General features: G+C 40.5%; 1 protein-coding gene across 1 annotated transcript; it reads left to right on the forward strand.

Annotated features, from left to right (window-relative positions):
• Positions 1 to 5,627: 5,627 nt before the first annotated feature.
• LOC115205721 (SPARC) lies at positions 5,628 to 27,248 on the forward strand. The gene is made up of 10 exons (XM_029771988.1): positions 5,628 to 5,775; positions 20,980 to 21,047; positions 21,254 to 21,292; positions 22,710 to 22,806; positions 23,821 to 23,942; positions 24,144 to 24,264; positions 25,228 to 25,361; positions 25,809 to 25,957; positions 26,301 to 26,449; positions 26,784 to 27,248. The coding sequence occupies exons 2-10, from the start codon at positions 20,988 to 20,990 to the stop codon at positions 26,810 to 26,812; spliced, it is 900 nt and encodes a 299-aa protein (XP_029627848.1). The 5' UTR covers positions 5,628 to 5,775; positions 20,980 to 20,987; the 3' UTR covers positions 26,813 to 27,248.
• The last annotated feature ends 99 nt before the right edge of the window (positions 27,249 to 27,347 follow it).

Here is a 27,347-nt window from a genome sequence, read left to right on the forward strand (position 1 = left end):
CCCGTGTCGTCGATGGCCATCCGGCGTACACAGTGAGACGCCTCCTGAGGGTCCAACCGCGTGGCAGGGGTTTCCAGTGCCTGGTTGACTGGGAGGGCTATGGCCCGGAGGAGAGGTGCTGGGTCCCCGCTGGAGACATCCTGGACCCAGCTCTCATCGCTGACTTCCACCACCGGCACCCCGGTCAACCGGGTATGCACCCACTTAGGACACCAAGTGCGCCCCTGGAGGGGGGTGTATTATCTCCACCCCCCTCCAGGTGTTGCCCATCTTCCCCATTATCCCCTGTGTATTTATACTTGTGTTCTCTGTTTGTCTGTTGCCAGTTCATCTTGTTTGTCAAGCCAACCAGAGTGTTTGTCAGCTCCTGCTTTTCCCCAGTCTCTCTTTTCTCGTCCTCCTGGTTTTTGACCCTTGCCTGTCCTGACCCTGTACCCACCCGCTTGACCACTCTGCCTGCCTGCTGTCCTGTACCTTTGCTCCACCTCTGGATTACCGACCTCTGCCTGACCTTACCCTGACCCTGAGCCTGCCATCCTGTACCTTTGCTTCTGTTGCTGTAATAAACATTGTTACTTCGACTCGGTCTGCATCTGGGTCTTACCTTGATACTTAGTATACTTTACTAATTCACTCATGCTGAAGGATTTACTTAGTATACTTCAGGAAACTGGGCAGTTTATTATGCTACAGATGAAATAAGTTGTGATGAACATCACAAGGTGATGAGCTTGATGCTCCTTTCCAGTAACTATTGAGGATGGTATTCTGGTGACATGATACTCAAATCATATCATTTTTTGGGGGGTCACGTGTGCCGAATACAATAGGTGTTGTATTTGGCCGTGAAATGCTTACTTACAAGCCCTTAACCAACAATGCAGTTCAAGAAATAGAGTTAAGAAAACATTTGCACAAAAACAATAAAGTCACAAATAAAATGAAAGGTTACACAGTAAGATTATATAACAATAACGAGGCTATATGCAGTGGGTACCGATACTGAGTCAATGTGCGGGGTTACAGGTTAGTTGAGATAATTTGTACCTGTAGGTAGAGGTAAAGTAACTATGCATAGATAATAAACAGCGAGTAGCAGCAGTGTAAAAACAAAGGGGGGTGCAGGAAGGTAGTATATAGGTCCTGGATGGCAGGAAGCGTGGCCCCAGTGATGTATTGGGTCGTACGCACTACACTCTGTAGCGCCTTGTGGATGGATGCCAAGCAGTTGCCACACCAGGTGTTGATGCAACCGGTCAGGATGCTGTAGAACTTTGAGGATCTGGGGACCCATGCCGAATCTTTTCGGTCTCTTAAGGGGGAAAAGTTGTTGTCGTGCCCTATTCGTGACTGTCTTGGTGTGTTTGGACCATGATAGTTTCTTGGTGATGTGGACACCAAGGAACTTGAAACTCTCGACCCGCTCCACTACTGGCCCTCCTTTTTCTGCTCACATTGAGGGAGAGGTTGTTGTCCTGGCACCACACTGCCAGGTCTCTGACCTTGTCCCTATAGACTGTCTCATCGTTGTCGGTGATCAGGCCTACCACTGTTGTGGTGTTAGCAAACTTAATGATGGTGTTGGAGTGTGCTTGGACACGCAGTTGTGGGTGAACAGGGAGTACAGGAGGGGACTAAGCACGCATCCCTGAGGGGCCCCGGTGTTGAAGATCAGCGTGGCACATGTGGTGTTGCCTACCCTTTCCACCTGGGGGCAGCCTGTCAGGAAGTCCAGGTTCAAGTTGCAGAGGGAGGTGTTTAGTCCCAGGGTCCTTAGCTTAGTGATGAGCTTTGTGGGCACTATGGTGTTGAACGCTGAGCTGTAGTCAATGAACAGTATTCTCACATGGGTGTTCCTTTTGTCCAGGTGGGAAAGGGCAGTGTGGAGTTCGAGGTGAGTAATCGCTGTTCTGATGTTCAGAAGCTATTTTCAGTCAGAAGAGACGGTAGCAGCAACATTATGTACAAAATGAGTTACAAACAACACACTTTTTTTTTTTTTACAAAATAGCACAGTTGGTTAGGAGCCCGTAAAATGGCAGCCATCCCCTCTGGCGCCATTATTACATCGATGCTCTGCGGCAAATAAAAAACACATTTGTCCATAACAATCTCATCATGTATACTATATCTGTGAGCTGTTGGCTAGAGCGCACGTGCCAATACCACCCAACATTTTGTGAGAAAACCATCAGTAGGGTTGAAATTGCGAGGGAAAAGCAATGGTATAGTGTGTGATCCTCCTACTACGACTCGGGAAACCATGCGGTTTATTTGGCTACAGATTAAATTAATTATGATGAACTTCACAGGGTGGTGAAACTGCACGGTGATGAGCTTGCTGCTCCTTTCCAATAAATGGTCTTATTCTGGTGACATGATGATGCTTGGCTATTTTCACTCTTATCCATAATAATATCATCATGTAGACAAGATAGTATTTTTGGTGGTGTCTTTCCTATATATAGGCCTACCGAACAAAAATATAAATGCAACATGCAACAATTTCAAAGATTTTACTGAGTTAGAGTTTGTATAAGGAAATCAGTCGATTGAAATAAATAAATTAGAACCTAATCTATGGATTCACATGACTGAGAATACATATGTATATCTGTTGGTCACAGATACCTTAAAAAAAAGGTAGGGGCGTGGATCAGAAAACCAGTCAGTATCCGGTGTGACCACCATTTGCCTCATATGGAACGACCCATCTCCTTCTCATAGAGCTGATCAGGCTGTGGAATCAGATTGTGGGATCAGATTGTGGCCTGTGGAATGTTTGTACACGTCGATCCAGAGCATCCAAAACATGCTCAATGGGTGACATGTCTGGTGAGTATGCAGGCCATGGAACAACTAGGACATTTTCAGCTTCTAGGAATTGTGTACAGATCCTTGCGACATGGGGCCGTGCATTATCATGCTGAAACATGAGGTGATGGCGGTGGATGAATGGTACGACAATGGGTCTCAGGATCTCGTCATGGTATCTCCATCGATATTTCCATTGATAAAATGCAATTGTGTTCGTTGTCCATAGCTTATGCCTGTCCAAACCATATCCCCACTGCCACCATGGGGCACTCTGTTCACAACGTTGACATCAGCAAACCGCACGCCCACACAATGTTATGCACGTGGTCTGCGGTTGTGAGGCCGGTTGGATGTACTGCCAAATTCTCTAAAACAACGGAGACGGCTTATGGTAGAGAAATTCTCTGGTAACAGCTCTGGTGGACATTCCTGGAGTCAGCATGCCAATTGCACACGCCGTCAAAACTTGAAACATCTGTGGCATTGTGTTGTATGTCAAAACTGCACATTTTAGAGTGTTTTTTTATTTTCCCCAACACAAGGTGCACCTGTGTAATGATCATTCTCTTTAGTCAGCTTCTTGATATGCCACACCTGTCAGGAGAAATGCTCACTAACAGGGATGTAAACAAATTTGTGCACAAAATTTAAGAGAAATAAAGCATTTTGTGCGTATGTAAAATGTACTTATATTTCAGCTCATGAATAATGGGACCAACACTTTACATGTTGTGTTTATATTTTTTGTTCAGTGTATAATTCTGTAACTTTGTTTAACTTTGTCATGTATTTGTATGTTTTATGTGGACCCCAGGAAGAGCAGCTGCTGCATGTGCAGTAGCTACTGGGGATCATAATAAACTAAACTAGTCTACCCACACAGCCTCCCCGCCCTGTATCTGCGAGCTGTTGGCTAGAGCGCAGGCGCCAAGACTAGAGTTGCCACATTTGCTATTTAATGCAACCGTTTTTGGGACAAAACTATCGGTAGACGTGAAAATGTCATGGAAACACATCGAACATTCCATTTTTATTCGGTACATGAAAACTTAAGCAACAAAATACATTTTGTGTGCACTATGTTGTCACTCACTGACTTTTATCTGCAACAAGTCTACTTGGTGGAAACATATGGGGAAAATGGTGGGAAAATGTACATATTTTCTTTATACGGATTCTCGAATATTCAGATTAAAATCTGTCGCCAATTGAATGGAAACCTTGCTATAAATATCTATCTATACGTGATTGGTGCCAACTTATTCTTTCTTTCTCAGATAATCATTTTGAGAATGAAAGGGTGTATAGTAATCTGAGGCTCACACACAGCTAGTTATCTGCACTGCAGGCAGGCAGCTGGGAATCTCAATTTTCAAACTGTGTTTATACAGTAGATTGCAGCCCTTCTGTATAACTAACTCTGTGAGGACTTGTTGCCTCAGATATAGGCTGTGTGGGAAATGGCATCCTATTTCCTATAGTGCACTACTTTTGACCAGGGCCCGCATAGGGAACAGGGGGGCATTTCAGACACGGCAGCCTGTACAGACAGTACTGCTGCCACGTCTACTGGGAACCATGAGACTCAGTTTAACTCCGCCTCCTTTCTCTCTCTCCATCGCATGCATTGGGCCTGGGGTTTAAGAATCTGTTCCGGACAGAATGGAAAATGCCACGTTGCATTGCAGCTATTTTTTCTCCCCTTGTCTGATCCAGATGTTGTTCTAGCTTCACACTGGTCTGACTGGAAACAGACATTAGTAATCCACCACAGAGAGGCACCAGCCGATATATATGTATCTGTAAAACCTCAAAAAAATTGGATTTGAGTTTGATTATTTCTGTCTGATGGTTCCACGTTTCACCAGCACTGACTTCCCCAAATGATAAAGAAATGGTTGCAGAGGCCAATAGGATTACTCATCTCTACGGCTCTCAATTTGTTCCTTTGAGATGTTTGAGAAATTATAATGTTATTTTCTAAAACATGCTAAAATAGTCAAAGAAAATTTCACATGTTGAAATTTTAATATCTTTAAACTATGTTTTAACCTTATAGAAACAGTAATATGAATCAATATCTTATCTAATCTGACATTGAAATTGAGAGTGAAACATATCTTTGACAATGGCTGTGTGAATTTTAGCAGCCTCTTTCAGTAGTTATATTGTGTGGCCTGTGGAGTCACTGTCAAATGTCATCTAGTAGTTGTGTGTATCATGCTGAGGATGGAAACCCCTAGGGTCTAATTAGTTAGGGGTGAACCAAGATGACATGACCCTGGTCAGTTACATCATAGTAATTACAGTCATTAGAACTCTCTGGTTTCTCAGCTGTTCCAGACAGCATAGAAGCTGAAACTAGGAGTGATTTCATGTTTCCAAATGTTTTCACTGTCAAGTAAAATGTACACATAGTAAAATATCTGCCTTACACTGTAATGAATAGCTTAATCTCTAGGGAGGTTCTGCAAGCTAACGTTCCTTCAACAATTCATGACTAAACATTTAGGCCCTGTCCTGTATACATTAAAACGTTATATAACAGTGCAAATACTATAAAAAGACAGCTGCCACATATGACTGTCTTTAAGGCTATACATGTTCTATTGCTATGCTAAAATGTCACAAAATTGGAGTCACTTCTGAAATGCATGTAGATGGTTCTCCCAGTCTCTAAACAATGTACCAACAAAAAAAACAACTACAAAGCAAAATAGGCCCCTGTAGAATCCATAAACCTTGCGAGTTCCTGCTGTCTAGAAGGGAGCATAGAGTTAAATTTAGGAGCGTCTGTCAGACGTCCCACCCTCTGAGGAAGGGACGGGGTTAGGGGGTCTGCCTGAGCCTGCCCACAGCAAATGTCTTCTGTGTGAACTTGTGTAGCTGTTAGATCGTCCTAGTCCTTTCTGACAGCTAACTTCTCCTTTGGCTTTTCTGCTTGTTGGTGTTCTGAAGGTAAGACTGAGCATCCTCCTCAATGACTTGCTGTGACTTAGCCAGTAAGGACTTCTCAACTAATGTTGCATTGGAAACGCTGTGCAATGTTTTGAGTTGCTGTGATACTTGAACTATGTGATAATATTTCAGAGTGTTTACCTGCACGACAGTGATTGGAGGCTTTCCTGTGGTTATATTCAAGTTGTGCAGGAAATTCATCTTTTTTTTGCTTGACCACACCTTGAAAGTTAAAATATATCATGGTGCAAAAGTGAACGTTTTTGTGTAAAAACTTTGAAATTAGTAAATATTTCTTCTGAAACTCTATTGTCAATAGAATATTTAGTTCAACAGAATATAGAAAAGTAATAATCAAACAATTTCTATACCTTTTCATTCATGGAAAAGCAGAACCAGTTCGGACATTCTCTATTGGAACAGCACAATGTTACACAAGTATTGTTGCCACATAGTCACTTGGAGGGGTGGTGGAGGGGGATGGGGCTCGACAAAGCCTGAGAGAGAGGGGGGGGGGACAAACACCACTGTAAATACAACCCATATTTATGTTCATTTATTCTTCCTTTTGTACTTAAACTATTTCCACATTGTTATAACATTGTATATAGCCATAATGTGACATTCGAAATGTATCTATTCCTTTAAACTTACTGTTCATTTTTGATTGTTTATTTCCCTTTTGTTAATTATCTATTTCACTTTCTTTGGCAACGTAAACATATGTTTCCCATGGCAATAGAGCCCTTTGAATTTAATTGAGACACAGAGAGAGAAGGGGAGAGAGAGAGAGAGATCTCAGTATGACAAAAAATAATGGTGTTCCAAAAAAGGTCCAGTTGCCAGGACCACAAATACAAATTCCATCTAGTCAGCGTTGCCCTAGAGCACACAAAAAAACAATACATACCTCGACCTAAATATCAGCGCCACAGGTGACTTCCACAAGGCTGTGAACGATCCGAAAGACAAGGCAAGAAGGGCCTTCTATGCCATCAAAAGGAAAATAAAATTCAACATACCAATTAGGATCTGGCTAAAAATACTTGACTCAGTAATAGAACCCATTGCCCTTTATGGTTGTGAAATCTGGGGTCCGCTCACCAACCAACATTTCACAAAAGGGGAGAAACACCAAAGTGAGACTCTGCATGCAGAATTCTGCAAACATATTTTCAGTGTACAACATAAAACACCAAAAAATGCATGCAAAGCAGAATTAGGCCGATACCCGCTAATTATCAAAATCCAGAAAAGAGCTGTTCAATTCTACAACCACCTAAAAGGAAACGATTCCCAAATCTTCCATAACAAAGTCATCACCTACAGAGAGATGAACCTGGAGAAGTCCCCTAAGCAAGCTGGTCCTGGGGCTCTGTTCACAAACACAAACAGACCCCACAGAGCTCCAGGACAGCAACACAATTAGACCCAACCAAATCATGAGAAAACAAAAAGATAATTACTTGACATATTGGAAAGAATTAACAAAAAAAACTGAGCAAACTAGAATGCTATTTGGCCCTAAACAGGGAGTACACAGTTGCAGAATACCTGACCTTTGTGACTGACCCAAACTTAAGGAAAGCTTTGACTATGTACAGACTCAGTGAGCATAGGCTTGCTATTGAGAAAGGTCGCCGTAGGCAGACCTGGCTCTCAAGAGAAGACAGGCTATGTTAAACCCAATTTTGATAAACTCACATATCTACTGGGTGAAATAGCACAGTGTGCCATCACAGCAGCAAGATGTGTGACCTGTTGCCACAAGAAAAGGTCAACCAGTGAAGAACAAACCATTGTAAATACTGTACAACCCATATTTATGTTTATCTATTTTCCATTTTATACTTTAACTATTTGCACATCACTACAACAGTGTATATAGACATAATATGACATTTGAAATGTCTTTGTTCTTTTGGAACTTCTGTGTGTGTAATGTTTACTGTTTATTTCACTTTTGTATATTATCTACTTCACTTGCTTTGGCAATGTTAACATATGTTTCCCATGCCAATAAAGCCCCTTGAATTGAGAAAGAAATAGAAAGAAAGAGAGAGAGAGAGAGAGAGATAAGCAATCTCAACACAGATCCCTCCCTCCACTCCCAATTACTTCCATCAACAGGAATGCACGTTACCATGACAATCCCCACCAGCTGTTTAGGCTCTGTGATCATGCAGATGTCTGTTCTGATGGTCTCTGAGTTTGACAAACTCACACAGCAAGGCTGACAACACACTCTCTGTCCATTGTTCTGCCTGAGAATAACTGCAACTTTGAACACAAAGAAATACTTTTAAAACAAAGAAGAGTGACAACCATTTATTCTCAATTGCCTTTTTTTGTACAATGATATAACTCTACTGGGATATTAATAAATGTTTAATTTTTTTCCATCATGAATTGAAGATGTCAGCTTTTCAGAAAAAGCACATTTCACCCGTTGAGAAATCAAAGCTGGCTTATAGGATCTATTTGTCTTTTTTCAGTTTAGCAGTGAACTGAGTGAAGTATTCAGGTTTGAGTTAACGACTAAAGAATGACAAACTGTTTATGCAATGGAACGTTTTTTTTCTTCACATATCCTCTTTGCCTTTTGATGAATATAAACACTTTATTTAACTGTCTTTCACTTAGTATGAGAGGAGGTCGCATTTACCAAAATAAAAATAGTTGCTTGCTTCGATATGCTGAAGGGTAGCTACTGTTGTGCAGAGTTTAAAGTTTAAACTAGGTCAAGAAAGATTGAAAGGACTGTGGATATTTTGGATTGGCTGCATGGCAACCCTAAGAAAGCTCTAATCCTGGACAGGAAGGAAGCTATTGTGCTCATGCCATCTCTTCACCAACAGTCTGACGTGGAAATGGAAAACATTTGAACTCTGAGTCAGCGTAAAAAAACAGCGGAATTAACCATAGAGTGTTAGCTAGACTAGGAATGCCAAATCTCACTCCTTCGCTTCTTTAACCACTAAGCAAATGTACAAAATCACAAGGGGATGGAAACAAGGGGTTGGGTGTGTGAGAGAGACTCAGAGGAGGAGATGTACGGTTCCAAAGGTGGAAGGAAACCGGAGCGTATTGCCTAGCGACACTCCTCTGACTCCGTGCCAGTACAGCTAGCGAGACGAGGGTCTGAAGGCCTGTATCCAGTGTTGCAGACTGACTAGCCCACTGTAGATGACAAAAGAGCTTTTTGTGTTACGTAGTAAATTACTAACATACTGTATACCACACCAGGTCAGACTTTAGAGTGAAATATATTGGATGCACATATTTAAAAAAAAACACACACACATTTAGAGCAAACTTTACACTCAATACGAACTCAAACACCTGATTGGCACAGATTTTGTATTGGTTACAGCCTGTGGTAAATTGTTAAATTATTTAACTGGAGGATTAGGAAACTGTTGGTATTTTTTTTTATGTGAGACAGGTGTGTGTTTAGGGCCAGTAGACCAACTAAGAGGATTTAAAGAACAATTCAAAGAACAACAACATAAAGATAGGGATATACATTATGAAAATACCTGAATGTTCTGGAATTGGTTCTCAAAATTTGACATATTGCAGTAAAGGTTATTGAATGGAATGGACAGGTGTGTCCTGTAAAAAGTTCCATACCACCTGTTACCTGTACGCATCATGTGTCTCATTGGGCCTAGTTGTCCAGAGAAATACCACTCATTCAGAAAATATTTTGCAAAATTCTCAAGACTAACACCGTATGACTAGATTTATTTAATTGAATCTATTTCTTAGCATTGTTTTATGTTTTATTTCTAAGTGCATGAGTTCAAAAGTGCGTTGAGTCTTTGAGAGGTACTTTTCCAGTATTTTTCAAAATGTACATTTACTGCCGGTAAATGTTTGTCCATTTACCATGCTGAGGTCCTCCACTGACTGACATGCACAGAGACTGAGCCCCTAGTCCCCCTATAGCCACCAGGCTTCTTTTTCAAACCATTTAACCACCGGTTATATCACCCTGGAGAAGAAGAAAAAATTCCCTAATCCTGCAGCCTTTAAAGCCTCTTTGAAAACTGTTGAGATCTGCTGTTTCCGTCCCAGTTTAGTTTACGCCCCAACCCAACAAACCTGTAAATGAAATACCTGCTGAAAAGGGGCCTCTTTATACTGCTGTTTCCTCTACCTCTACCCTGTTTGATTATGAACACCGCTTTCCAAATAAAATAATTTGTTTTGCTGTTACGTCAGTCATCCTCCCACTGAACTGAAAACAAGACTAAGTATAAATATGTTAAAATATCATTAGATAGGAAGTTTGGCAACACAGTACAACCTCCAGGCTAAATATAGACATGTCTTGGAGCTGGTACCAGTGTTTTTGTTTTCACTGAAGGTTGTCACATCGCTAGCTTCCTTTCAGATACTACACTAGCTATATGTTTGTTAGAGGTGGATGTCCAAGTTCTAAGTGAAAAAAACACGCTTTTTCTCATTTTTCAAAGCAGAGAGAACCTTCCTTGTGCACAGTATTTGAAGACGTCATCCTCTGCAACTTCTGCCAGAGTCACTGTATTTTTCCACATCCAGAGTTCACCTGCTTGTCAAACATCTCATTCCAATATCATGGGCATTAATATGGACTTGGTCCCCCCTTTTGCTGCTATAACAACCTCCACTCTTCTGGTCGGCTTTCCACTAGATGTTGGATCATTGCTGCGGGGACTTGCTTCCATTCAGCCACAAGAGAATTAGTGAGGTCAGGAACTGATGTTGGGTGATTAGGGCTGGCTTGCAGTTGATGTTCCAATTCATCTCAAAGGTGTTTGATGGGGTTGAGGTCAGGGCTCTGTAGAGGCCAGTCAAGTTCTTCCACATTTCTGTATGGACTTTGCTTTGTGCACGGCGACATTGTGATGTTGAATGTCATTGTATGCTGTAGCGTTAAGATTTCCCTTCACTGGAACTAAGGGGCCCGAACAATGAAAAACAGCCCCAGCCCAATATTCCTCCTCCACCAAACTTTACAGTTGGCACTATGCATTGGGGCAGGTAGCATTCTCCTGGCATCCACCAAACCCAGATTTGTCCTTTAGACTGCCAAATTGTGAAGCGTGATTCATGACTCCAGAGAACACGTTTCCACTGCTCCAGAGTCCAATTGCAGCGAGCTTTACACCACTCCAGCCGACGCTTGGCTTGTGTGCGGCTGCTCAGCCATGGAAACCCATTTCATGAAGCTCCCGGGGAACAGTTATTGTGCTGACATTGCTTCCAGAGGCAGTTTGGAACTCGGTAGTGAGTTTTGTAACCAAGGACAGACGATTTTTACTTGCTACTCTCTTCAGCACTCGTGTCAGACTAGACAGAAAGGTAGCATATAGAACAGGTGAGATGGGACTAAACAGGAAGGGAAGCATATAGAACAGGTATAAGGGACTAGACAGGAAGGGAAGCATATAGAACAGGTGTAATGGGACTAGACAGGAAGGGAAGCATATAGAACAGGTGTGATGGAACTAGACAGGAAGGGAAGCATATAGAACAGGTATAAGGGACTAGACAGGAAGGGAAGCATATAGAACAGGTGTAATGGGACTAGACAGGAAGGGAAGCATATAGAACAGGTCTAATGGGACTAGACAGGAAGGGAAGCATATAGAACAGGTATAAGAGACTAGACAGGAAGGGAAGCATATACAACAGGTGTAATGGGACTAGACAGGAAGGGAAGCATATAGAACAGGTGTGATGGAACTAGACAGGAAGGGAAGCATACAGAACAGGTATAAGGGACTAGACAGGAAGGGAAGCATATAGAACAGGTGTAATGGGACTAGACAGGAAGGGAAGCATATAGAACAGGTGTGATGGAACTAGACAGGAAGGGAAGCATATAGAACAGGTATAAGGGACTAGACAGGAAGGGAAGCATATAGAACAGGTGTAATGGGACTAGACAGGAAGGGAAGCATATAGAACAGGTATAAGAGACTAGACAGGAAGGGAAGCATATACAACAGGTGTAATGGGACTAGACAGGAAGGGAAGCATATAGAACAGGTGTGATGGAACTAGACAAGAAGGGAAGCATATAGAACAGGTATAAGGGACTAGACAGGAAGGGAAGCATATAGAACAGGTGTAATGGGACGAGACAGGAAGGGAAGCATATAGAACAGGTGTGATGGAACTAGACAGGAAGGGAAGCATATAGAACAGGTATAAGGGACTAGACAGGAAGGGAAGCATATAGAACAGGTGTAATGGGACTAGACAGGAAGGGAAGCATATAGAACAGGTATAAGAGACTAGACAGGAAGGGAAGCATATACAACAGGTGTAATGGGACTAGACAGGAAGGGAAGCATATAGAACAGGTGTGATGGAACTAGACAGGAAGGGAAGCATATAGAACAGGTGTAATGGGACTAGACAGGAAGGGAAGCATATAGAACAGGTCTAATGGGACTAGACAGGAAGGGAAGCATATAGAACAGGTATAAGGGACTAGACAGAAAGGGAAGCATATAGAACAGGTATAAGGGACTAGACAGGAAGGGAAGCATATAGAACAGGTGTGATGGAACTGGACAGAAAGGGAAGCATATTGAATAGGTATAAGGGACTAGACAGGAAGGGAAGCATGTAGAACAGGTATAAGGGACTAGACAAGAAGGGAAGCATATAGAACAGGTATAAGGAACTAGAAAGTAAGGGAAGCATATAGAACAGGTATGAGGGAATAGACAGGAAGGGAAGCATATAGAACAGGTATAAGGGACTAGACAGGAAGGGAAGCTTATAGAACAGGTATAAGGGACTAGACAGGAAGGGAAGCATACAGAACAGGTGTAATGGGACTAGACAGGAAGGGAAGAATATAGAACAGGTCTAATGGGACTAGACAGAAAGGGAAGCATATAGAACAGGTATAAGGGACTAGACAGGAAGGGAAGCATGTAGAACAGGTGTGATGGGACTAGACAGGAAGGTAAGCATATAGAACAGGTGTAATGGGACTAGACAGGAAGGGAAGCATATAGAACAGGTATAAGGGACTAGTCAGGAAAGGAAGCATATAGAACAGGTGTAATGGGACTAGACAGGAAGGTAAGCATATAGAACAGGTATAAGGGACTAGACAGGAAGGGAAGCATATAGAACAGGTCTAATGGGACTAGACAGGAAGGGAAGCATGTAGAACAGGTGTGATGGGACTAGACAGGAAGGTAAGCATATAGAACAGGTGTGATGGGACTAGACAGGAAGGGAAGCATATAGAACAGGTGTAATGGGAATAGACAGGAAGGGAAGCATATAAAACAGGTATAAGGGACTAGTCAGGAAAGGAAGCATATAGAACAGGTATAAGGGACTAGACAGGAAGGGAAGCATATAGAACAGGTGTAATATATGAGGCAGGGTTCACGTACGAAGCCCCAGACCTGAAAAAAATGTCCTGCTGCTCTTTAATACCATAGACAAATAAACCAGCATGGAGAGGGAACATCCCACTGGGCACAAACTGGTTGAATCAACGTTGTTTCAACGTAATTTGTCAGCATAATGTGACGTGGAATCTACGTGGAGAATACATTGGATTTGAAAAAAGTGAAATCCAATGTTGTTTTCATGGTGAAATTTCTGTTTTGAGGGTGAAATTTCTGTTTTGAGGTGAAATGTCAACCACAGGATTGTGTCATCATGGTAACCAATTTTCAACATAGACAAATCTTGTATAAAATATGTTTTTACCTTTTGAAACAATGTCAGAACTTCAACGTTATATCCACTATCCAAAAAACAACAACAATAGACTGGGCAGCACCTTCTACTGGAGAGCTGATCTACCTACAGCACCTTCTACTGGGGAGTTGATCTATCTACAGCACCTTCTACTGGGGAGTTGATCTACCTAGAGCACCTTCTACTGGGGAGTTGATCTATCTACAGCTAACCTTTGGTCTTCCATCCAGGGTTTTAACCAAGCCCAGCTTAGCTAGGATAGTTGTCAATGACTACTATCAATGTGCTATGGTCAGAGAGCTCTAACTAAATAGATTCACTTTCGCTATCAAAGTCATTCCACAGGGTAGGTTTAACCCCTGTAAGTCTAAGTGGTTTGGGGGGTGTTAAGCTGACTTATGGAATTGTTTTAAGATGGTCATACTATGGATCATTTAGCTATTTGATTTGGATAAGGTTTTGAAGTGTCCGTCCTAAATCTTGGAGATATATATATATATTTAAAAAAGGCACAAAACTACCTTCATACTTCCATTTGTTTTTTTAAAATCGGTACTGGTTACCTTCAGGCGAGTCCCGTGACACTTGTGGTAGTCGTAGAGCAAAATGGAGAACACCATTGTGAGAATCTCCCCTTTCCACAGTGGGTTCCCATTATTTTGTAGCCCAAACAGTTCAGACTCTACCAAGCAGAAGTTGGCACATCGCCGGTACTGACTTCAGACGAGCCTTCTGACACTTGTGGGAAACAACGTCTCATGGTCTGACAAACATCGCTCTAGCTCTGACACCTTTCACCACAGATGTCTCCTGGTCTGACAAACATCGCTCTAGCTCTGACACCTTTCACCACAGATGTCTCCTGGTCTGACAAACATCGCTCTAGCTCTGACACCTTTCACCACAGATGTCTCCTGGTCTGACAAACATCGCTCTAGCTCTGACACCTTTCACCACAGATGTGGTGAATTGAGACGCATCCAATGCAAAGATATCTCTAGCTTAAACTAATGGGTTTTGATGGGGAGGTTTTTGTTATGTAATTTAGATTGATGGACCGGTGCATCAATTGACTCCAGGGGGTTTAAACAGAGCAAATGAACTGTAACCATGCTTCATAAGTCTTATATCACCAACGAGACTATTTAGGCCTATATAGCATTAAGGAACTCGTAAACAGATAATGTTTCATTTCAACCCAGTGTTCCACTAAAAATAGACAATACGTTTAGGTCTAGGGATTCAAGCTTTGGTGGATTTCAGATGTAATCTTACAGTTAATAATTCATATGCTTGATTCACGTCTCAACCAAAAATAGGACTAAATCAAAGCAAACTTTATTCAAGGTGCATTTAAAGTTTGATTTGATTTTGTCTTTTTTATGGAAACATGAATCCAACATGTAAATTATTAATTTGTAAACTGGATATGTGTTTGGTTTTGGTTGTCAAAGCAACTAAAAATGAAAATGTAAAGGAGATGCATCTTCTGCTTGTATAGTTCCATCTGTGTCACTGACAGTCTGGCTTTAATTCCAGTTGGGCTACAAATGAATAATTGATACGTTGGAATCGCGTCTCCATCTCAACCAAAACCATTCGTCTGTGTGATTAACAGGGACTGAGCTAGAGCAGTGTTTGTAAGACAAGGGCGGATCAAGGGACCTGGGGCCGGGACATTTTACAAAAACTTCTGTAGAGTCCGAATAGTTTGAGCTACAAACTATTAAAAGCTATTGATGAAAAGCTGGGACTCTCACAAACACATACATGTAACATGTTTTGATCTATGATGCTCACAAGCTATACAAGATTCGTTAGAATGTAAGGGGTTCTTCTATATAGAAGATCAGAGGAAATCTCAGAACATAGTGTCTATAATACTGTAAGGGGTTCTTCTACATAGAAGACTGTAGTAAATCCCAGGACATAGTGTCCATAATACTGTAAGGGGTTCTTCTACATAGAAGTTCATAGGAAATCCCAGGATATAGTGTCTATAATACTGTAAGGGGTTCTTCTACATAGATCATAGTAAATCCCAGGACATAGTATCTATAATACTGTAAGGAGTTATTCTACATAGATCATAGTAAATCCCAGGACATAGTGTCTATAATACTGTAAGAGGTTCTTCTACATAGAAGACTGTAGTAAATCTCAGGACATAGTGTCTATAATACTGTAAGGGGTTCTTCTACATAGAAGACTATAGGAAATCCCAGGACATAGTGTCTATAATACTGTAAGGGGTTCTTCTACGTAGAAGACAATAGTAAATCTCAGGACCTACTGTAGTGTCTATAACACTGTAAGGGGTTCTTCTACATAGAAGACTATAGTAAATCCCAGGACATAGTGTCTATAATACTGTAAGGGGTTCTTCTACATAGAAGACTATAGGACATCTCAGGACATAGTGTCTATAATACTGTAAGGAGTTCTTCTACATAGAAGACTATAGGAAATCCCAGGACATAGTGTCTATAATACTGTAAGGGGTTCTTCTACATAGAAGACTATAGTAAATCTCAGGACATAGTGTCTATAATACTGTAAGGAGTTCTTCTACATAGAAGACTATAGGAAATCTCAGGACCTACTGTAGTGTCTATAATACTGTAAGGGTTCTTCTACATAGAAGACTATAGGAAATCCCAGGACATAGTGTCTATAATACTGTAAGGGGTTCTTCTACATAGAAGACTATAGTAAATCTCAGGACATAGTGTCTATAATACTGTAAGGAGTTCTTCTACATAGAAGACTATAGGAAATCTCAGGACCTACTGTAGTGTCTATGATACTGTAAGGGGTTCTTCTACGTAGAAGACTATAGTAAATCTCAGGACATAGTGTCTATAATACTGTAAGGGGTTCTTCTACATAGAAGACTATAGTAAATCTCAGGACATAGTGTCTATAATACTGTAAGGAGTTCTTCTACATCGAAGACTATAGGAAATCGCAGGACCTACTGTAGTGTCTATAATACTGTAAGGGGTTCTTCTACATAGAAGACTATAGTAAATCTCAGGACATAGTGTCTATAATACTGTAAGGGTTCTTCTACATAGAAGATTATAGTAAATCTCAGGACATAGTGTCTATAATACTGTAAGGAGTTCTTCTACATAGAAGACTATAGTAAATCTCAGGACCTACTGTAGTGTCTATAATACTGTAAGGGGTTCTTCTACATAGAAGACTATAGGAAATCTCAGGACATAGTGTCTATAATACTGTAAGGGTTCTTCTACATAGAAGACTATAGTAAATCTCAGGACCTACTGTAGTGTCTATAATACTGTAAGGGGTTCTTCTACATAGAAGACTATAGGAAATCCCAGGACATAGTGTCTATAATACTGTAAGGGGTTCTTCTACATAGAAGACTATAGGACATCTCAGGACATAGTGTCTACAATACTGTAAGGGGTTCTTCTACATAGAAGACTATAATAAATCTCAGGACATAGTGTCTATAATACTGTAAGGAGTTCTTCTACATAGAAGACTATAGGAAATCTCAGGACATAGTGTCTATAATACTGTAAGGGGTTCTTCTACATAGAAGACTATAATAAATCTCAGGACATAGTGTCTATAATACTGTAAGGAGTTCTTCTACATAGAAGACTATAGTAAATCTCAGGACCTACTGTAGTGTCTATGATACTGTAAGGAGTTCTTCCACATAGAAGACTATAGGAAATCTCAGGACCTACTGTAGTGTCTATAATACTGTAAGGAGTTCTTCTACATAGAAGACTATAGGAAATCTCAGGACATAGTGTCCATAATACTGTAAGGGGTTCTTCTACATAGAAGACTATAGGAAATCTCAGGACATAGTGTCTATAATACTGTAAGGGGTTCTTCTACATAGAAGACTATAGGAAATCTCAGGACCTACTGTAGTGTCTATAATACTGTAAGGGGTTCTTCTACATAGAAGACTATAGGAAATCTCAGGACATAGTGTCTATAATACTGTAAGGGGTTCTTCTACATAGAAGACTATAGGAAATCTCAGGACCTACTGTAGTGTCTATGATACTATAATACGTTCATATAGTTGCTGTCACAAACTCCACACAGTTGTTACTGACAGGTTGAACATTCATTTCCCACTGAGCAAACAATTTATTTATTTACGGCATTTAATAAAACTCTGTTTTTTTAAGAATTATTTTGTGTTCTTCTTGCAGTCCTTGTTGTCCTGAAAATAAAATGGTAAAACACTTCTTTGTAAGGCTAAATATAAGGGTTGGACATGGAGATAAATGAAAGTCAGATAGATAAATGAAAAGCTGATTTTAGTTGGGATCGCGGGACTGATAGGGTTAACAAATGTTATGTTGGATTCACGTCTCCAACTAAACCAAAAATCTACGTCAAATTAAATTATTTAGCCAGTAGCTCAGATGAAACTATCGAGGCATTATATACCTAGTTGATATTTGGTTGGGTTGTCAACCAAACACAATTCAATATTACTTTAGTTAAGGCTATCTTACAAACTAATGTATTTGTTCAACCTTAAAATGAGTAACACATCCATGGCCACATTTTGAGGTTACTGTAACTATAAATGTCTTCTTCAACATAGCATGCAAAGGTTTCAGGTCTGTGGAGATTGCTATAATAATCTGTGCAGAATCTCAAACAGCATTGATCATGTACTATTAATGTACTATCGATGTACTATCGATGTAATATCGATGTACTATTGATGTACTATTAATGTACTATTTACATAAAATTGATGTACTATTGATGTACTAGTGATGTACTATTTACATAATATTGATGTACTATTGATGTACTATTGAGGTACTATTAATGTACTATTTACATAAAATTGATGTACTATTGATGTACTATTAATGTACTATTTACATAATATTGATGTACTATTGATGTACTATTAATGTACTATTTACTTAATATTGATGTACTATTGATGTACTATTGATGTAATCTCAACTGCAACCCAGGTCATTTGATTGTTCTATTAGATGAAGCACAGTGATAACACATTAGGTTGTTGTATAAATACAAAAATATATGTTAGTGAAAGCGCAGTGATATCACATTTACAGTTGAAGTCAGAAGTTTACATACACTTAGGTTGGAGTCATTAAAACTCGTTTTCAACCACTCCACAAATTTCTTGTTAACAAACTGTCATTTTTGCAAGTCGGTTAGGACATCTACTGTATGCATGACACAAGTCATTTTTCAAACAATTGTTTACAGACAGATTATTTCACTTATAATTCACTGTATCAATTCCAGTGGGTCAGAAGTTCACATACACTAAGTTGACTGTGCCTTTAAACAGCTTGGAAAATTCCTGAAAATGATGTCATGGCTTTAGAAGCTTCTGATAGGCTAATTGACATAATTTGAGTCAATTGGAGGTGTACCTGTGGATGTATTTCAAGGCCTACCTTCAAACTCAGTGCCTCTTTGCTTGACATCATGGGAAAATCAAAATAAATCAGCCAATACCTCAGAAAAGAAATTGTAGACCTCCACAAGTCTGGTTCATCCTTGGGAGCAATTTCCAAACGCCTGAAGATACCACATTCATCTGTACAAACAATAGTACGCAAGTATAAACACCATAGGACCATGCAGCCTTCATACCGCTCAGGAAGGAGACGCATTCTGTCACCTAGAGATTAACGTACTTTGGTGCGAAAAGTGCAAATCAATCCCAGAACAACAGCAAAGGACCTTGTGAAGATGCTGGAGGAAACAGGTACAAAGGTATCTATATCCACAGTAAAACGAGTCCTATATCGACATAACCTGAAAGGCCGCTCAGCAAGGAAGAAGCCACTGCTCCAAAACCGCCATACGGTTTGCAACTGCACATGGGAACAAAGTTCATACTTTTTGGAGAAATGTCCTCTGGTCTGATGAAAGAAAAATGGCCATAATGGCCATAAAGACCATCGTTATGTTTGGAGGAAAAAGGGAGAGGCTTGCAAGCCGAAGACACCATCCCAACCGTGAAGCACAGGGGTGGCAGCATCATGTTGTGGGGGTGCTTTGCTGCAGGAGGAACTGGTGCACTTCACAAAATAGATGGCATCATGAGAAAGGAAAATTATGTGGATATATTGAAGCAACATCTCAAGACATCAGTCAGGAAGTTAAAGCTTGGTCGCAAATGGGTCTTCCAAATGGACAATGACGCCAAGCATAGTTCCAAAGTTGTGGCAAAATGGCTTAAGGACAACAAAGTCAAGGTATTGGAGTGGCCAACACAAAGACCTGACCTCAATCCCGTAGAAAATTTGTGGGCAGAACTGAAAAAGCGTGTGCGAGCAAGGAGGCCTACTAACCTGACTCAGTTACACCAGCTCTGTCAGGAGAAATGGGCCAACATTCACCAAACTTATTGTGGGAAGCTTGTGGAAGGCTACCCAAAATATTTGACCCAAGTTAAACAATTTAAAGGCAATGCTATCAAATACTAATTGAGTGTATGTAAACTTCTGACCCACTGGGAATGTGAGGAAATAAATAAAAGCTGAAATAAATCATTCTCTCTACTATTATTCTGACATTTCACATTCTTAAAATAAAGTGGTGATCCTAACAGACCTTAGACAGGGAATTTTTACTAGGATTAAATGTCAGGAATTGTGAAAAACTGAGTTTAAATGTATTTGGCTAAGGTGTATATAAACTTCTGACTTCAACTGTAGATGCCAACTAAACCAAAAATCCTACATTGTTTTTCCATTGGAATGGTTGAAAGCATAGGGATAACACATTGGGAATTCAACAAACTTCTGACTGTCTTTTTGAGAATGTGAAAATAAATTGGAATCTCATTCTCATTTTTGAGTGGGTGAGCAAAGGTTGAAAAGTCTGAACCAAATATTACCCACATTTCCAAAAATGTGAAATGCCTGTACTTATAGAAGGTGGATTGTGATCCAAGTCTACACTAAAAAATCTCAAGTAGACCTCATATGTAATACTGTAGACTACTAGCACTAGACTACATTCAACATGGCTTTTCTAAGTATCTATTAACTAGGTGGAAATACAAAGTCGAACAGGAGACTGAATTCAGCTCCGGTGATTGAATTGTAGACAGTCTTTGAGCTAACCACAAAGAATGTGAACATAGCTATCTCTTTATTAATCAGACTGGACAGTGAACGGTTTGTCTGGAACCAAAACGCTACCCATGAGCCTTTGTGATTCTTGGAGTAACATCTTGTTTTTGTCCCTGCATGACTTGTTTGACCCCGCCTGAGTAAATGTCTGGACTTTGTCTGGCCCATACACTTTGTACACTGTGTATAGGAATACAGTACATAGTGCTGCTCTAGACAGGCGGTAAACTGGAAAGGAGTATGACCTCAACTGCACCTCGTTATCAACCAAACGTCAGTTGCATTGAATGTGTGTAATGTGTATTAAAATGTTCCTCTTTGTGTCTCTCTCTAGACTGAACGATGAGGGTGTGGATTGTTTTCCTCCTGTGCCTAGCTGGCCAGGCATTCACCGCTTCCATTGTAAGTGTCCCTTTGGTGTGTGTGTGTGTGTGTGTGTGTGTGTGTGTGTGTGTGTGTGTGTGTGTGTGTGTGTGTGTGTGTGTGTGTGTGTGTGTGTGTGTGTGTGTGTGTGTGTGTGTGTGTGTGTGTGTGTGTGTGTGTGTGAGTGAGTGTGTGTGTGTGTGTGGCAAACAATCATAATAATACCATCGTCTTAACCATTTCAGACTGAGGAGGAGCCCATCATTGATGATGTCGGTGAGGAGGTAAGGTCATTGACTTGTTTACAGATTTCTATGGACAGGTGTGCTTAGGGGGGAAACAACATCACACAACTTGAACATACCCACTGGGCACACACTGGTTGAATCAACGTTGATTCCACATCATTTCAATGAAATTACGTTGAACCAACATGGAATGGATGTGGAATTTACGTCTGTGCCCAGTGAGTAAACACTTTCACAGGTGGGAGCAAATTAGCAATAGTGTCGTGTAGGAATCAAAACACAGCCAGATGAAAAACATTAGCAATATAGGGATCAAAACACAGCCAGATGAAAAACATTAGCAATATAGGGATCAAAACACAGCCAGATGAAAAACATTAGCAATATAGGGATCAAAACACAGCCAGATGAAAAACATTAGCAATATAGGAATCAAAACACAGCCAGATGAAAAACATTTGCAATATAGGAATCAAAACACAGCCAGATGAAAAACATTTAGCAATATAGGGATCGAAACACAGCCAGATGAAAAACATTTGCAATATAGGAATCAAAACACAGCCAGATGAAAAACATTTTGCAATATAGGAATCAAAACACAGTCAGATGAAAAACATTTGCAATATAGGAATCAAAACACAGCCAGATGTAAAACATTTGCAATATAGGAATCAAAACACAGCCAGATGTAAAACATTTGCAATATAGGAATCAAAACACAGCCAGATGAAAAACATTTGCAATATAGGAATCAAAACACAGCCAGATGTAAAACATTTGCAATATAGGAATCAAAACACAGCCAGATGAAAAACATTTGCAATATAGGAATAAAAACACAGCCAGATGAAAGATATTTGCAATATAGGAATAAAAACACAGCCAGATGTAAAACATTTGCAATATAGGAATAAAAACACAGCCAGATGTAAAACATTGACAATAGATGTATTCTTTACTCTCTGTGTCGCTTTTGACAAGTTAACAAACGAAAACAACATTACAACTTTGACTGAAATAATTGAATCTCAAACATTTTGTGACAGAGGATTTTTCCCTTAAATGTTGACCATTTTCTGTAATGTAGCTTGAGACAGAGTGAGCAGAATCCCACAGGTTATAAATACAGCGGACAGGAAACCATGACGTTTTAATGGCTTCACCACATGTGGGCCAGGCTCTATCCATCCCATCCAGCTGCAGGCTGCTAGACCTCTCTCTAGACCTGTCTGAAATACACTTTATTCTGCCGTGCCGCCTGATAACTAAAGAGACTTAGCTACAGCTTCCTTTTCTGGTACTAAAATTCTGCGACCAATTTATGAGCATTGCCCATAGCTTATTTAGAGTACTGTCATCTTTCATAAGGTATATATTCACTTTAAATGTGTTGATTCCAACTGTACTATGTCTCTATTGACGGCTCCATGTTGTGATTGGCTTGTCTCAGGCACAGCCAGAGGTGGGGGTCAACCCAGTGCAGGTAGAGACTGGAGACTTTGACGAGGCCATCGATGTCGAGGAGGAGGAGGAGGTCACCGCTGAGAGTGAGCAATAGTCATTGTAATCACTAATCACTACTGTCGTTCAACAGACGTTGTGAGAAAACAATACCTAATCCCCAATGCCTTCTGTGAAGGGAAACTTATATAAAGTCCTAGTTTACCATATATTACAATGATAATTGGGAACATTCACCAAGCTAACAGTCTGCATGGCTACAGTAATGTATAGCTATTATTGTAACGTTAAACACACAATAGCTACTACAGGGTTCCCCAACTGGTGGCCCGGAGGCCAAATTTGGCCCAAGGGGGGTTTTATGTAGCCCCCCAAGTTATCTGAGTGAAGAAAAAATATGGGGAAAAAATGTTTTTATTGTTGGACATAAAAGACTGTAAAAACAGCAGCAAATCAGCTCCAATTGATTTTAACTTTGGAAAACTGTTCCAAACTATTCCCATGCATAATAGAGAGACATGTGATCTTATACAAATGTAAGCAAGGTTTGAAATGATTATGTTTTAGTCAAATATTATATCTGTTTGGGCTTCTTGTGGTCAATTTGCGGTCTATACATTTTTTTGTAATCATATATCCGGCCCCCTGATCATCCACTCAAGAAAAACTCTGAATCTAGTTCATGATCTTGGGCTGGTATATATTTTAGGCTGCTTAGGTTTAATAGAGGTATGACAACATCAATCAAATGAAGCTGTATGTCAGTGCTCCTTTGCAGCAGCTGTGTTGTGAGATGTTGGCTAGATGGTAGAGAGAGGGGGGGGGAACACATTGGTAATGACAGAGTGCTTCTGTCTCAAAAGAGAGACCTATCATCATGTGTTCCACCCAATGGTTCCAGTAAGCTTCTTAGAAACGGAAAATAAACCCTTCTCCTAATTGGCAGGGGCGCCGCCACACTCCTTCTCCGCTAAATACCGCCAGGAATATCTGTCTTTTGAATAACTTAGCGGTAAATTCAAGGGCAAAAGAACACTTCCGATATGTTCCATTTTTAAAGTTCCAGAATGTTTGAACAATTTGTTCCGATTCCTTCGTAGACCCCTGCTTGAACCACCACTGCAAGAAGGGAAAGGTGTGTGAGGTGGATGAGGAGAACACCCCCATGTGTGTCTGCCAGGACCCAACTACCTGCCCTGGTGCCGTTGGAGAGTTTGAGCATGTGAGTTATCAACATTTAAATCATATTCTAATCTGTTCAGACCAACATCAAGTAGGCCTAGATGTTTCATATTTAACACGGTTCCTAATAGAACCTTGACCTGTACAATAATGCTACTACTTATTTGCATCATTGGCTCATTCTTGATATACTGTAATTTCTGACTGTATCTGATTCATGAATATAATCTGTGTATTCCAGGTTTGCGCCACCGACAACACAACCTACGACTCTTCCTGCCACTTCTTTGCCCAGAAGTGCAGTCTGGAGGGAACCAAGAAGGGCCACAAACTGCACCTAGACTACATCGGGCCATGCAAATGTGAGCTATGCTTTATAGTTAAACATTCGTGGATTGAATTGTATTAAATTCATTTCAATTCAACGTATTTTATCCTCACAGGGATCATTGAGAACATTTTAATACAACCATTCAATTCGGTGCAAAAATTTTCACCTTTTTGAGAATCCCCCAGAGACATATTTTCCTCTGAGACTCCGTTCCCAGTGTGATTGGTTATGCTGTCTTAGAGCTGAAGCCCTGCTGAAAGCTTCTCCAGGGGAATGATTGATGGGCTGAAATAGAGGGATTTTGCCTTAAGGAACCTAACACTTAGAGTGGAGGGCAGGCTGTAGCATGCTCACTGCATCGCTGCCCTTCTCAAACTACTGCTGAATCTGCAGCTAAATGTCTGTCATTAAATAACAGAACCAAGCCCATGCATCTCTCACTGTTGGTGATGAGTACCTTAGGACTGAAGGGCACAGGTGGAGATAATGTTGTTGCACCTTGTGGAGGCAAACATTTTTTAAATAAAACTTTTTTAAACTAATGGCCTCTAAATGTCAGGTACAGTATTCAACCAAGGGATAAAACAAAAAGGTACAAAATCATTGCCTATGGGGCTGTGCGCATCAACCATACATTTTCAATGGACACAAATGTCACATTTTGTGTGAGTTGTGGGTTTTATGTTCTATGACAAAGGGCTTGACCATAATTGTTTGAAAAATAGGATTGGAGATTTTGACTTGAATGCCCTACTTGCAAAACACCTTTCTGACTATGACTTACTTGACTTAATTAAATGAAACCCTTTGGCTCCTTGGGGACCATACGTCATTAAACAAAACCTTCTTCAGCTGTTCCTGGGTCTTCCCTGTTTATTTTTTTCTCTCTGACCATACCTAATGTTTCTTCCTGTGTGTCTCTCCAGTCACTGAGCCCTGTGTGGACAGAATAACTCTGACATAGAACTCATTCTCCTTCCTGTTTATTCTCCAGTCATCGAGGCCTGCATGGATGCTGAGCTGAATGAGTTCCCCCTGCGTATGAGGGACTGGCTGAAGAACGTTCTGGTCACCCTGTACGAGCGCGATGAGGAGAACAACCTGCTGACTGAGAAGCAGAAGCTCAGAGTAAGTCCACTTAGCCACTCTATATGCACTGCACAAATCCCATTTACTGCATGTTTGCCTACTGAGGTTGGGTCAAAATCATTATTAAACACAGCACAGAACCCATTTACTGCATGTTTGCCTACTGAGGTTGGGTCAAAATCATTTTTAAACACAGCACAGAACCCATTTACTGCATGTTTGCCTACTGAGGTTGGGTCAAAATCATTATTAAACACAGCACAGAACCAATTAATTTTGCTTACGTTCATTTACCGAACTCTGTGGATGGGTCGAAAATAATGAATAAATCAAAATACGGTTATAGGATTTGACATTCTGCTCTCACTATGAAGTCGACTCCTTTTGTGCATCCAATCCTACTGGGATTTATTTATCAGTTTGATCTATTCAAAAGATTATTAGACAAACTAATGTTTGCAAAACAAATGTTTACTTGGCTTGCAGGTGAGGAAGATCTATGAGAATGAGAAGAGACTGCAGGCTGGAGAGCACTCCCTGGACCTGCTGGCCCACGACTTTGAGAAGAACTACAACATGTACATTTTCCCCGTCCACTGGCAGTTCGGTCAGCTGGACCAGCACCCCGTCGATGGGTAGGTTGAGGAGAAGAAGAAGAGTTTCCTGTCTTCTGCTTCAGCTGGATTGTTTCAACATCACATAAATACAGGCTTGCTTGGGCTATAACTTTGATTCAACTCTGTGCTAGCTGGGACATCAATACTGAAACATTTCTAAAATGTCTCAGAAAGGATATTGGCAGCATGCCTGAATGTATTGTTTTATGAGCGAAAAAAACAACTGACATTGCTACATTGGTGCTGTTCATACTTTTCTAGGGTCTATACACTATAGCTTATAAAGCCTTCATAAAGCCTTTATAAATCCTTTATTAGGCCTGCGTAGATGCTTCGTAACATGTGTTCTGTGGTGTTGTAGGTTCCTGTCCCACACAGAGCTGGCCCCTCTGCGCGCCCCTCTCATCCCCATGGAGCACTGCACCACTCGTTTCTTCGAGCAGTGTGACGCTGACAATGACAAGTACATCGCCCTGGAGGAGTGGGCCAACTGCTTCAGCATCAAGGAGCGTGAGTAGTTTTAAAAACACCTCGTTCATAGTTTACACTCGTTATTTTACTGCCTCAAAGAAACCAGGAGGACCAATGCCCTCTTTGGACTATCTGAAATGGTACCCTTTTCCCTATATAGTGCACTACTTTTAACCAGAGTCCTATGGCCAATGGCACCCTATTCCCTATATAGTGCACTACTTTTGACCAGAGTCCTATGGCTGCATAGGGTACCATTTCAGACATATCTTCCCGTCCTTCTATTTTACTGTCTGGTTTTGAATTGAAACGGTTCATAGCAGGCCATTTCATTATTGCTTGTTAATAGTGGGCTTGTTTTTGTTTTTTTCAGAGGATGTCGACAAGGACCTTGTCATCTAAGCTCATCAGCTGACCTACAATATGAAAACTAGTCTCTATTGGGACGAGGTGCTAAGCGGATCTCTAAATTAAACACAGTAAAGGTGCCAACTACAACTAATTAACGACCGACCTACACCACTAAAATTGATGAAAAAGACATATGCACAGTCTGAACTAACAAATCACAAAACGTGATCATGATGCAACTTCATTTTGTTTCTTGTTTCTGCAAATAAATAAGCCTTTTTAACCAGATAGATTAGAGGAAGTAACAGAAAGATACTTTTTGATGGGAGAAAGATGTAAATGTATGTTGAATGGGTTGTGATAATGGTTGTTCACAACATTTATATTGTGTTCACGTGATCAGGGCTTGGATTTACTAACATCAATTAGAAAATTCTTTGGAGGAGACAAGTTTTGTAAAAATCTAAAAATAAAGTTTCTAAATAAATGCTTCTTTCATTTGCTTTTTTCAAAATATTTTAGTTGTTTTGGTGTACTCACTCATTTTGTCATCTCCGTTGTTTTGTTTGACTCTTGACTACTGCTT

Source organism: Salmo trutta, chromosome 13, assembly GCF_901001165.1.
Source record: "Salmo trutta chromosome 13, fSalTru1.1, whole genome shotgun sequence".
NCBI lineage: Eukaryota > Metazoa > Chordata > Actinopteri > Salmoniformes > Salmonidae > Salmo > Salmo trutta.